This window comes from Petromyzon marinus, chromosome 9 (assembly GCF_048934315.1).
Source record: "Petromyzon marinus isolate PM22_M1 ecotype Great Lakes invasive population chromosome 9, UKy_Petmar_22M1.pri1.0, whole genome shotgun sequence".
Taxonomy (NCBI): Eukaryota; Metazoa; Chordata; class Hyperoartia; order Petromyzontiformes; family Petromyzontidae; genus Petromyzon; species Petromyzon marinus.
The window spans coordinates 11,083,137-11,097,388 of NC_133675.1; the positions used below are offsets into that span (position 1 = coordinate 11,083,137).

Below are 14,252 nucleotides of genomic sequence, written 5' to 3' on the forward strand. Positions count from 1 at the left end.
CAAACAACCGATATTTTTGCGACTCGTTTGCACGCTATTGTTTTTATTGCGTCTTGTGTTCGATGTGTATCTGTCTCGTGCCACGAGTGCTTGCCACAAATGGAACCACAATACCTCCCTGATCTTGTCAAGGAGCATACACCATCACGCCAGCTCCGGTCATCCTCACAGTAGCGGATTTTGGCTAACCATCGAACAAAGACGGTCATCGCGTCGCGCGCTTTTCAGATGCTCTTCTGCGACCGTCTGGAACGCTCTCCCTTCCGATATTAGGAAGTCACCGGAGCTATGCACTTTTAAATCGTCTAGGTTGAAACCTCATTTCTTTAGAACTGCTTTTTGTTGTTGTTTAGTTTCTTGTACTTCTATCGCACCTCCGATCAGCATGGTTGGCTACGTACGGTGCGAAAGAAGTTCAACGTACGTACATGAACGCAAACGGTGGCGTGATTAGCATATCAGCCACTTGCGTGGGATTTGTATAGTTCGACTGGGTGGATGGTTGCCCGCGCGATTAAGTTGCACGGTTTTTGAGCCTGAAGAGTCGATTTTCGTCGATGAACCGATGGCAGCGTTAAAACCCTCACAAATAAATTACATTACGCACGAATGCACGCAGGCACACGTGTATGGATATCGAACACTTCTAAGCAGTATTAAAAAAAACAACCTATCATGATAATTATAAACTAACTAGGACAATTATTTTCGTCATGCGATATTGCAATTAAAATCCTATAGTGACAATTGCATGTCCTTTAGGGATAGTTATGATAACAATATAATTGTACAGGGTGCAATATGAATTTAAAGATTTAGTGGCAGTGACGAATGTATCGGAAGATGTTGTAATATGATGCGGTACATACAGACATACCCTATATCTCTGTATGTACTGCATCATCATCATCAGCCTTGCTGGATGAAAGACTCTAGGAATATTATTAATACAGCCGTCGGTTGTATTCATAACCACATAAACAATGTTGAGCTCATCAGGCTGTGAGTTTTTACTAAGGACTGCAATTAATTCAGTCAGTATCGCTCAAGACACTCCAGGACAGCACGAACTGTGTACGCCCTATTAAGCTTGTTATGCAATGTTACCGTATATGATGTGTACATAAAAATACATCTACCATTAGCTCAGTGCTACTATTTTTAGCTTCTCGTTCTAAAAAAAAAAACCCGCTCTTGACCTCCCGTCCCACACGTGAGTGTCATAAATACATCATGCGTGCATTCACACAAAGACAAAGACCCCCCGTATAGCCTTAACATACTGTTGGGGGAATTGCAGTGAGCGAGTAGCACCAATGAAGGCCACCACGGTACACAAGGGGGTGGATGTCCAACACCACGCCCGGCCGCCTTTGTCTCCCCCGTAGCGATGTTTACACACCACACCAGATACTCATTTGAGGTTGAGTCGACCTAGGGGAGGCCCAGGAACAATTCAGATAATCGTCACTGGTGTTGGGCCGTGAGTGGGAATCGAACTTTGGTCGCGGGGTTCGTAGCGCAGTGCACTAACCACTGCACTAACGCTTCCCATAGCATACGCAGACACACTCACTATACAGCACCACGCCGAGCCGCCTTTGTCTCTCTGGTGGCGACATTAACACATCGCACCGTATGGGGGAGGCCAAGGGCAAGTTGTAATACCGCTTACCGCTAATATTAACCATGACTGGGAATCGAACTCAGTCGGCCCAGCTTGTAGAGCAATGTGCTCACCACATACATATGTACAAAGACAAATATCCCCCGTATAGCCTAAACAGACTGTTGAGGCAAGTGTTGCTAGCGAGCACCTATGAAGGCCGTGTATACACGCATGCATGCGCACACACACTATCAGTACGGATAAGATGCCTACAAAGTGGCGCTTATTGTTGCAGATATAGAGGGAATGTTCACGTAGTGCGTGAACCACAGCGCGAGCTCTCCCCAACCCAACTGCTACCCATACAGGCACTCGGTCATACACACACAGACAAAGATCCCCCGTATAGACTTGGGGCAAGTGCTGTTAGTGAGCATCTGTGAAAGCCGGCACGGCACACGAGGAAGGGGTGCGTGGCCAGCTCCACGCCCGGCCGCCTTTGTCTCACTTATTCTGATGTGTACACACCGTACCAGGTACTCATTTGATGCTGAGCTTACCTAGGGGATGCCCAGAATCGGTGCAAACATTCGCAACTGTTATCGCTCGTGAGCGGGAATTGAACTCGGTTCGCCGGATTCGTAGCGCAGTGCTCTAACCACTAACACCACCGCTCTCCATTCACACACTCGTGTGTATATACACACACACACACCCACGACAAGCGTACACAAAGGATAGAGCGCCGACACAACGCTGACACAACGCCGCAGCTTAATACAGAGGGGATGTACGATCACCTTGCTTGCATCTTTCCCTTTTTACCCGCTCTCTTGGCCATCAAAGACAAAGATCCCCCGTATATCCTGTAACAGACTGTTGGGGCAAGTGCTGATAGCGAGCACATATGAAGGCCGGAACGGCACACGAGGGGGTGGGTGGGCAGCACCACGCCCGACCGCCTTTACCTCCCCAGTGGCGATGTTTTTACACAATGCACCAGGTACTCATTTGTGGCCGAGTCGACCTAAGGGAGGCCCAGGCCCGATTCACTGATGTCGGTCTTGAGGGGGACGCGAACTGGGGTCGCGCTAAACGCTACACTACCGCTGCCCACCACCACCACCACGATCACCACCATCATCATCAGCATCCTTCCCTCCGTTTCGTTCCCTGCGCTCGTTCAAAGGCTCTTCGTCTGCGTTTACACTGCACGGGGGGGCCCCCTCCCGCACCACCCTCTCGCACCCCCCCACGGAGCGCCGCGCCAGCCAGTGGCGACGGTCGTGCTCAGACTAAACAAGCGCACGAGAGGTCCGCATGCCTGCGCGGATTAGCGGGTCAGCCGCGTTTATGGAGTCATCACAACAGCGGGAGCGACTGCTTTGAAACCCCCGGACAGAGTCCGCGCTGCACGCGAGGGCGCACGCATGAACAAAAAAGACAAAGACCCCCCCCCCCCCACTCCCCGTATAGCCTTCACATACTTTGGGGGCAAGTGCTGTTAACGAGCGCCAATGAAGGGCCGGCACGCACAGCACACGAGGGATAGGGGTGAGTGGCCAGCACCACGCCCGACCGCCTTTGCTTCCCCAATGCGCGTGTGTTTCTGCACACCGCACCAAGTACTCGCTCAAGGGGCCGGATCGACAGCGGGCAAGGCACGGCACCGGTTCCAAACGTCTCACATTTTGTTGGTCGCAAGCGAATTCGCAGCGCAGCGCGTTAGCCGCTGCCCCGCCACTCCCCCCTACCAGACGCACGCGCGCGCGCGCACGCGCGATGTGCGATGCCCCCCGTACATAAACCACCACTCGTGCGTCGGGAGCCGCGCTCTAACCCGTGGCATTGCGTGAGCAGCGAGGAACGCGGCGGGGGGGGGGGGGGCGCAGTCGTCTGGTGCCTGCACACAGCGCCGCCGCCGAGTTCCGAGTGTTGGCGACGCGTTCCGAGCGCGCGCCACTCGACGCGGCGACGACGACGATGACGACGGCCACGGCGTTTTTAACCAGCAGCAGCGGAGCGGCGCGTACCCGGCAAAAGTGTGCGCGTGTGTGTGTGTGTATGCATGCGTGTGTGTGTATGTGCGTGTGTGTGTGTATGTGCGTGTGTGTGTGTATGTGCGTGTGTGTGTGTATGTGCGTGTGTGTGTATGCATGCGTGTGTATGCATGCGTGTGTATGCATGCGTGTGTATGCATGCGTGTGTGGGGGGAGCGGTGGAGTCGCGGTTAGCGCGCTGCGCTATAAACCCGGCGACCCGGGTTCGATTTCCGCTGACGGCCAACGCCAGTGACAATTTTCTGAACCGGTGCTGGGCATCCCCTAGGTCGACTCGGCCTCAAATGAGTACCCGGTGCGGTGTTTGAACATCACCAATAGGGAAAACAAAGGCGGTCGGGCGTGGTGCTGGCCATCCACCTCCTCGTGTACCGTTCCGGCCTTCATAGGTGCTGCTCGCTAACAGCACTTGCCCCCAACAGTCTGCTATGGCTACACGGGGGATCTTTGTCTTGGTGTTTTGTGCGCAGTGGTTAGCGCAGCGCGCTACGAACTAGGCGAGCCCCGGGTTCGATTTAACGCTCGCGACCCAATAGCAGTGGCGAATACTTGAACCGATCCTGGGCCTCTCCTAGGTCGGACGTGCGCTGTGTAAAAGCCATCACTGGGAAGACAAAGGCGGCCGGGCGTGGTATTGGCCACCCCCACCCCACTCGTGTGCAGTGCCAGCCTTCATCGGTGCTGGCTAACAGCATTTGCCACAACCCGTCTGCGAAGGATATTTGTGGAATGTCTTTGTTGTTTGTGTATTAATGCGAGGCGAGTGTCTGGTGCGGCGTGTCAACGTCGGCATTGGGGGGGGGGGGGGTGGGGAGACAAATACGTTCGGGCATGCTCTTGGCTACGATAACTCCCGTACACTGTCGGCATAAACGTGCATGTTGCACTCCTTTCGCATGTATTCGCTAACATCGCTTGACACCAAAAGTGTGGTAACGTATACACGGGGGCACCTTTGCCTTGGTACGCGTGTGCCGATGTCCAGCTAAGAACCCGGGGTGTGATGAGGGCGTGAGGGGCGAGCGGTGGCGCAGTGGTTAGCGCGCCGCGCTACAAAATCGATTTCACCCCAAGTTCGTTTCGCGGACACGAACGGCCAACATCGGTGACGAGCGACGTCAGAGCCGAGCCCCGAACCTCCGCTTGGTGGATGCGGTCTTAAAGTGTGTGTGGGGGGGGGGGGGGTGGAAAGACAAAGGCGGCGAGCGATGTAGTGACGGCCACGTCACGACATCCACCTCCGTTACCGACGTCCTAACGTTGGCTTCACTGACACAGCGCGCGCCCCCCCTCCCCAGCAGTCTTGGCGAGCGTGCGGTGATGGGGCCAAGTCTCTGTCAGCGCCTGCCACTCGTTCCTCGTGGTTTCAGCCACGTGCGCTGCTCTCGTTGGAATGTACGGTCACAAACGCTCGCATGTAGCTAAGCAGTGCCGTTGCGCGATACGGCGTATGCGGTATAATTATGTTCCTCGATATATGTAAGTTATGTGTGTGGCAGTTTTGTATGGCTTTTGTAAATATATATATATTTTTTTACATTCGTAATGATCGTGCTGTTGGTGACATTGTTCATGCTTTGTTCGATGCATTTATTAATTCAAAATATTTCGTGATGCGGCTGCTGTTTTGGTAGTGGTGCACAGATACAAACAACAGGAGCTTCAACGCATTTGTCAATAACGCCGCGGCTTTAAAAAAAGGAAACGTATATAACAGACGACCTCCAAGTCAATGGTCATTCTTCATTTGATTAATGTGCTATGAAAAAAGGTTCATTGCCCGAAACGTCGCCTATTAAATATTTAACTTTTATGAGGCCACAGTGTTATCGACGGATATGTCATAAGTGTTTTTAAAAATATATATTGATTCAAGTGTATCGATGTCTAGACATGTCTTAATTCGCTATAACCTGTTGAGAATATTTGTTTTAGTTTTACCAAGGATGAACGGACATTCGGGCTCCCAACGTGTGATTCAATCGCACGGTCTTACCTGTGCGATTGAATCCTCGTGTAAGCAATAAAGACTTTGAAGAGAGAGAGAGAGAGAAAATTGACCCCATAAATTCGATCAACGTATCTTAGCGTTGCGTTAATCAGCGCCTGCCATTGCCCCAACCTAGGGGTCGGCAATGTACGGCTCCTGGGTCGCACGCGGTTCTTTATGGACTGCTTCGTGACAGTTACTTATTAGGGACCGCTGTATCGTGTCACCACGTGCGTTGTTCCGGCTCTCGAAATGTTGAGGGGGGGGGGGGGTTGTTGTTACCGAATTATAAAAAAAAAATGGTTCTTCTTGTTAATTTTGGTTGCCAATCCCTGGTCCAACCCACATGCCCCCGCCTCCCACGACCCCCCCAAACCCCACTCCACCACCCCAAACCCCACTCTACCACCCTCCCCCCTTAACTCTCGATCCCCCCTCCGCGACGCATTCCACCCAAGTCAAAATTTCATCAATTCGCGCCGTGACGTCAGCGCGCGCTCCCACTTAACGGTCACGTGAACTGTGTCGAGCTGTGGGTTCACGTGTTGCACTTTGACACACGTACTTTAAAAGTATGTACACACATCCTTACACATCCTTACACATACATACAAAGACAAAGATCCCCCGTATAGCCTTAACAAGACTGTTGGGACTAGTTATGTTAGCGAGTAGCACCGGTGATAGGCCGGAACGGTACACGTCCGGCCGCCTTTGTCTCCCCAGTGGCGATGCTTACATACCACACCAGATACCAATGTGAGGCGGAGTGTACACGCGCGCGCACACACGCGAGGATTTACTCAGGCACGCAATGCAATGCGGTAGAAGACGGTCGTTTCCGCAGTGTCATGAGTTCACCACGACTTCTTGTATGAACCCAACGCCGATCAGTAAAACGAGTACCTGGTGCGGTGTGTAAACACCGCCACTGGGGAGACAAAGGCGGTCGGGCGTTGTGCTGGCCACCCAACCCCCATCGTGTACCGTTCTGGCCTTCATAGGTGCTCTCGCTAACAGCACTTGCGCCAAAAGTCTGGGGGGTTATGTTTTTTTGTTTTGGATGACGAATGTGTGGAGCGGGGTGGCGCAGTGATTCGGCAACCGTATGTGATTGCACTGTGGAACATCATTTGTGTTCCTGGGTGCAAAGTGTTATATTTTTTGTATTGCTTATGCCTAAAAAGTATAGAAAATGTCTATTATTGCCCACAAACTTTGATTTTGTGACCTGGACTTTGTGAACGAACGACACAAATGCACACCACGTGTTCTCATTGAGAATACGTACATTTCAAAATATCACTGTCCTGGTCGCAAAAGCAAAGTTTGTGGGGAATAATAATAGTAATTTTACGTACTTTTGAGGCATAAGCAATTATAAAATAACACTTACTATCCAGAAACATTTGTTTTGTTACACAGTGTAATTATACAAGTACGGCATTCAAGTCCACGTCTAACATCAGTGGCAAGTCGTATGAGAATGTGTCCACTACGTCGGCTGAGTCTGAAATGAAGTATCTGCTGCGTGGTGTAAAACATATACATCAACACCGGGAAGACGAAGGTGGCCGGGCGAGGTGCTGGCCACTCCGCTCCATCGTGCACCGTTCAGACATTAATAGGTGGCCGCTAACAGCGCACTTGCCACAAACGTTTGCACGACCGAACGAGAAGGCGGGTGGGGGAATGTTTGGTCTTTGTTTATCGCTGACGAGAAGAAAAGTCGAAGATCATTCGGCAACTGAGTAGTGGGGTCTCTTGAAACGACCGCGTGGACATCTGTGAATCTACTGGATATCTGTTGGGGGGAAAAAAAAAGAGCTTGCGAGCTCATCGGATTCCTTCCAGTATGAACAAATATTCTGATTCTGATGACTGCTCGCTGGCCACGTGCGCAGTCTTGGCCGCCACGAGGTCGTGCATTCTTTGTGAAGAACTGGCAACGAGATTATTTTCCAGACATTTATTGACTTAGCGTTACACTCCCAAGGGGAAGCGAGTTTACACCACTGTACTTGATTTCAACTGATGAACGGGGATCGTATTTAATGCATATATTTTGTTTTAGTTTATAGCACGAGACCGAATGCAACGTAGAACAATTGGGTTCTTGTAGCCTTCCCTGCGAGTGAAACCCATCACTCTCTCGGGCGGCGTATTGTTTCTTCGCGGGGGGGTACTTAACATCTGAGATGCGTTGTTTAGTTATCAGCACAAACACGGCTATTTGTGGTGCCATATTACAGCTCGGATAGCCCGTCTCGGACACACATTCGAACTTGACCACCCCCCTCCTCCCCGTCACTCAGTCGCTCGCTCGCGTCTCTACGTCGCAGAATCAGTACATGTGTCTACACTGGAGGAATCCGACGAGGCTCCGAAGCTCCTTTGCCACATACGTATAACATACGCACTACATGTACAGGCAATTGTGAATCCATTTGTGAATCCATTGCAGGATGAAGCGGCCTCTCAAAAAATAAAAAAAATCTGTGCTGGCAATGGACGGGGCGGCGGGCTTGTTGAATCGTGTTGGTTATGGATGTCGAACTTCTTTCGCACCGTACGTAGCTAACCGCGCCAATCGGAGGTGCGTGTTAGGTGTAGATTGGTGCGGGGTGGATGGGGGGGGGGGGAAAGTAGGCGAACCAATACCGATTGAGAGGTTACGCACCACTGATGCTTCCCCGTGGCTGGGAACGGAACTCGACACGGTTCATCGAGCCCCAGTGCTCGATACGCCAAGCAGCACGGTGCCAACGCGATGCCCAGTCACGTCCGAACCCGCACCTCGAGACCCCTTCGTCAACACGCATTGACCGGCGCGGTGAAGTATGGTCAAACAACCTACACCCCCCCCCCCCACCCCCACTTAAGATTCCACACGGCGTCATTGGGAGGCCCTCATCCAGCAGTGGATTGACAGGGCACCTCCGATTTGCGCGGCAGGCTACGTACGGTGCGATGGAAGTTGAACGTGCATATCCACGTGCGTGAGTGCACACGTTACGAAGGCTGTGTGTCTCGACCCCTGCTCGTGTGCAATGGCCGCAGTTGTTTTGGGGGAAAGTGAAGGGGCGGGGGGAGGAGGATCGGGGAGGGGGCCGGTGGTGAGCTAATCAATCACCCTCTCTAACCCCGTGCAACCGCTCCAAATATTTACAGTCGTAACGGCCAATACAAAGACACTTTTGCTTTCTTAATGTACACACTCACTTGGGCCATCTTTCGCGAGTGGACACTGCGAGCGTCCATCATGCTCCAAGTTAGGGGATTCGTTCGTTCGGAAAGTGTGTGCGTCCGCGTATCCTATGGGGAGCGGTGGTGCAGTGATTAGCGCACTGTGCCACGAAACCGGCGGCCCGAGTTCGATTACCACTCACGGCACAACACCGGTGAATTTGATCAGAATTAATCCTGGGCTTCCCCTCGGTCGACTCAACCTCCAAATGAGTATCATGTGTGGTTTGTAAACATCGCCATTGGAGTGACAAAGGCGGCCGGGCGTTGGTGTTGGACATCCACCCCCTCGTGTGCCGTGCCGGCCTTCATAGGTGCTCGCTCACAGCACTTGCCCCAACAGTCTGTTGAGGCGACCCCGGGGATATTTTGTCTGCGTGTCCCCTCACCCCCACACCGAATCATCCCATTGCGGCCCTGCGAATTGAACAATGGCCAAGAGTGATCGTCATCATAGCGATCCAATAGTGAGTCCAGCTATCGAGTGTGTACAGGCGGTGCAACTGCATCGGCGACAACCACGCCACGCCGCTGTGTGTGCGCCATCTGAAAATTTGATTACTTCGGCGTTGTATTGTTGTCGCTTGCTTTTTGTTCTGCGTCGAATGTGTTTTTCTTATTACAATTCTTGTTGTCGTTGCTGCAATAGCATCGCTACACCATTTGGCTTCTAATGTACAGGGTGGTGCAGATGTCCTGTGTCCCCCGTCCCCCACAATGAATTGACTCCGAACATACATTCATTTTCTGTTTTAAATAAACCTTACTTTACAAAAATGATAAGTTTTAGAGAATTAAATTGGGGGGGGGGGGGGGGGGATTCACAAGACATCTGCACCAACCTGTATATGTAATTTGTGTACAAATCGAGAAACATACATTAGGGGTATTCTTACAAACTCGATTAAATTGATGCACGCGCACATCGCGAGCCTCCTTTACAACCGAGGTCAATCGATGCGGCTGTTCCGCCCCTTGAGTGCACGAGCCGCCACTACCTACAGAGGCTGGGTGAGCAGCAGCAGCATACACCCCGCCAAGGTGATAGTGCCAAAAGATAGGAGAACTATATCTATTGGCTGCCGTTGCATATAAAGTGACTTTGAAATACAACGTTTAAAGGGAAGGTTAATTTAGATCAATATTCTAAAAAGCAATGTAAATGTTAATAATGTTACATTTCAAAATGGCATTGCGTATGACTATTTCAAATGTTCATGAGTTAATTAATTTAGTACCAATAGTGCGTATATGCGGGATGCATTTCTATTGATTGAAATGGGTCAAAATAACAATCGATGTGTTGGGGATGACTTTAGTATAAATAGCAGAGAAGGTGGTTGGTTAATTAATCATCACGTGAGTGAATACGCTTATTTTACATAAAACGTCATCGAGTACTGGTACAGACTTGACATAGAATGTACATTATGTAAATGATGCATAAAGTGTTCGTCTTTTCTCGTTTGCCTATTTACTCATTAAAATACGAATGAACTCATTACACGCTGCACGCGCCCGATGATTATTAAACGCGTCCCACGTGACGCGCATTTAACGCCGTCTGCGATAATAGAGCCGATTAAAGTTAAGATTGAGATCTCGGCGTGCACGTGAAGCAGACAAAGTTAATTGCTTCGCGCGGCACGTGGAATATGTTTAACAATCATCGGGCGCGTGCAGCGTCGGAACGACTGGATTTGCATTTAAATGGGGGAGTAAATTGGTGGATGTCGCGTGATGGGTGGGTCCCGATCACTGGAGTTTGGAAAACGCCGATTGATGTTGAGAGCACTGTTGCGTGTTATAGACGACTCGCTCCTGTTATGGGTAGCTCACTGCACTGCTATAAAACTCTTCGATCCCAAGATCGATGAGAAATATCGGAACCGTTCACGGGCTTGCCCTAGGTCGACTTAGCCTTAGAACTGAGTCCCTGGACATCTGTGAAATGGAGATTCGAGGCTCATCGGATTCCTCCAGTCTAAATAAAGATTCTGATTCTGGAAAAAAGATTTTCTAATGCACATCAGCATTCAGGAGACGGAGGCGCCAGGCGGGGTTTGTTGGCCCTCCACCCCCTCGTGTGCAGCGATAGGTGCTCGCTAACAGCATTTGCCCCAACAGTCTGGTAAAGGCTATACGGGGGGTCTTTGTATTTGTCTTAAAGTAGTGGTATTGTCTAGAGGGCTATATAGGCCCAACTACATATTTTAGAAACTCAAAGTATCGCAACGAGGTTCACTAAACACGTGACTGTGAAACCGCTGTACAATCTCCACAAGTGTGTATGTGTGTATGTATATAAAACTATACACCTACAACATCACACAGAAGGCCTATTGTTCACCCAGCATGTTTTGACTCTCTTCGTCCGTGATGTCTCGATCTATAACACAGGCCACACACAGACATCATTCCAATCAGAATATTTATTTATACTGTAGGGATTCGATGAGCTATAAATAAATACATATTCTGATTCTAATGCGCGCGACTACAGACAGATATTACGTTCTCAAACATATATTATCTGGATTAAGTGTTATTTATTCGGTTGAACATTTTTTTTTAGATCGAATACACGGATGCGATCAAATAGATATTGGGTCAACACGGGTTGATGGTGAAAGCGGAGAGCAAAGTCAACCTAGGGGGCGGGGGTCTGGCGGGAACTGGTCTGGGGGGCCCCACTGAATTACTAGCATCAGGGGGGGCCCATGGCAACCACGCTGGAGTTTTGTGGAAACCCCATGCATTTCGCACATGGATGTTGTGTTTCTGTGTGTGGGTGAAGTGTAGCGGTTAGCGCGCTGCGCTACGAACCCGGCGACCCGGGTTCGATTCCTGCTCACGGCCAACAACCAGTCACGATTATCTGAACCGGTCCTAGGCCTCCCTTAAGTTGACTCGGCCTCAAATGAGCAAACATCACCACTGGGGAGACAAAGGCGTCCGGGTGTGAGATTGGCCCACCCACCCCCTTGCGTGTCGTGCCGGCCAACATAGGTGCTCGCTAACAGCAACCTTTTGCAGGCTATACGGAGGGGTCTTTGTGCTGGCACGTGTCTCTTTGACCCCCGATGTGTATTTAAGTTGTACATGTGCAGTACATATATACTGTACACTGGGTGGGCATCGGAAGGACACCGCTGCAAAAAATCCATTGTTGTAGGGGTCGTCCGACGCGCATGCGCACCGTTTTATTATTATTATCATCAGGGCTTAATTTTCCACTCGATATGATACGGAACACTGCTAAGAATGGCTTGGGGTAGTAATTATGGGCGTAAGGCACTACCACTAGAGTACACGGTATGCCTAATCACAATTAATCCTCTGGTATTGCACCCGTTGTAATTGGATAATCCAAATGAACCACGTGTGTGTGTGGTGTAGTACAGGTGTGTGTGTGGTGTAGTACAGGTGTGTGTGTGTTGTTATCACGAGAGGATAAACTAAAGCGGAACGGCGTTCCGAACTGTTGCGGCAAAAAAAACCTAAATCACTGGGTTGCTGTGATGACCGCCGGGCCCATTAGCAGTGCGGTGCAATGCAATGCGTTCCGCTCTTCGCAGGCGGCAGACGGCGGAGGAGCGCGAAGCGGAGCGGCAGCAGGCGAACCGCATCATGATGCAGCTGCAGCAGGAAGCCTTTCAGAAGAGCCTCAGCCAGCCCGTGAACCCGGACCCGCTGTGTCTGCACAACGCGTCCCTCTACGCTCTGCAGAACCTCCAGCCCTGGGCAGAGGAGAGCCCCGGCAAGATCACGTCCGTCTCGTCAGTCGCCTCCGTGGTCTAGACGTGGGCTGCGGAGTCATCCTAGGCAAGGCGGGGGGAGGGCAGTGTAAGGAAGGTTGGAGGTGTGGGGAGGAGAGGGAGGAGGAGGGGGACGCAAGCCGGGCCCGACCGGCTGGCTGCAGTCGCCGAGAGAGACAAAGACGGCGAGCGAACCATCTATAGAAAGAGAAGCGACTGGGATTGTCAACAGCGCTCGTTGATGTTGCGGCTGGGGGGGGGGGGGTGTAGCCTGTTGATGACAACGCGCAGACAAAGGCGCAATCGGTTCGCGGCCGTGCGTGTTGCGCATGAGGCTACGCGTGGACTTGCAATCAGCTTGGAGGGACTTGACTTGCGCGTCAGGCATGGGCCAACGTCAAGATGAGCAGCCGGAGTAGGCTGCGCGTGTGCCCGTGCCGTGCCGCGCTCTGGGGGGGGGGGGGTGGCGTAGGACACGACGGGCTGAGCAGTGGACGTCTCTGCCTCTGCTCCCTCATCTCCTCCCTTCTCTGCCCCACAAGCGAATTGAGCACTTAACGGCGACTTCTCGAAGCGCCTCGACCACGGCGACCCGTGGCGCTACGTGCCGCTTGCATCATCATCAGCAGCAAGCAAGCGATGTGTTGGAACAGGCGACGCCAGCTGATGTCACGAGACTGCCCTTGCAGTGACACGTGCAGTAGGCCCATCTGCGGCTTGTGTGTTGTTTTATTTAAGTTTTATGAAAACAATTTCTGGTTTATGATTTTTTTCTGGGACTGTTTTGGAGAGGGGGTGGGGGGGGGAGATGAAGGTTCGAGGAGGCAACTGAAGCAAATTAAAACTCTTGCGGCGTTGAGGTGGTCTCTCGTCAACATTTTGGACGGGGGAACAAAAACGACGCGACAAGGAATTTGATTAGGTGTAATTATATATAAATACTGTATTATAAATTGTGGACGCTACGAAGTCGGCAAACAATGAATTTGCAGAGGCTGGGACCTCAAAAAATGACATGTACAGCTTCCTACAAAAGAACTATACTTTTGTAAGTGTTGAAAATAACTTAGGAACCACGTATATGGCAATGACAGTATATATTAAAATATATATTTAAACAGACCCCCCCCGCCTCCCCCCGCGATACGTCGGTATTATATAAATACTGTATGAAGAACCACGGCAAGTAAATAAATAATTGAATTTTATATAGGCTGTATCTGTGCACATGTAAAGAACGTGGGTTTTGCTCGTTAGGCGTGAGGTGGGCGTGACACTGCTGGGGTGTGCGGGAGGGGGGGGCCGTGGGGGGGGTGGTCATGGGGGGGTAAAGGGGGGGTGGTCAGGGGGGGGGGCTGTTAGTTCACATTGGAGTAAACGATCTCAACACCACGCGTGGCAAGGAGGTGGTGGGAGACGTTCACTTAAGAACGCGGCAATAATGCACGTGTGTGAATGTGTGAATGTGTGTGCGCGCGCGTGTACGTCTGTGCGTGTGTGCACACAAAGACAAGTGGAGAGCGGTGGCGGCAGTGGTTGGCGCAACGACCCGAGCTCGATTGACGCTCACGACCGGTTAAACACAGTGG

The 14,252-nt window shown here is 51.2% G+C and overlaps 1 protein-coding gene across 2 annotated transcripts in view; it reads left to right on the forward strand.

Annotated features, from left to right (window-relative positions):
- Positions 1 to 14,252, forward strand: part of LOC116940547 (T-cell leukemia homeobox protein 1-like) — a 51,994-nt gene that overhangs the window by 18,109 nt on the left and 19,633 nt on the right. Inside the window, exon 3 of one of the 2 annotated variants that reach the window (XM_032950506.2) lies at positions 12,484 to 13,965. The exons of the other annotated variant lie outside the window; for it this stretch is intronic. Coding sequence (XP_032806397.1) covers positions 12,484 to 12,706 — 223 coding nt within the window. The 3' untranslated portion in view covers positions 12,707 to 13,965. Of the gene's footprint in view, positions 1 to 12,483; positions 13,966 to 14,252 lie in introns of those variants that run through there. 2 annotated transcript variants of the gene reach the window in all.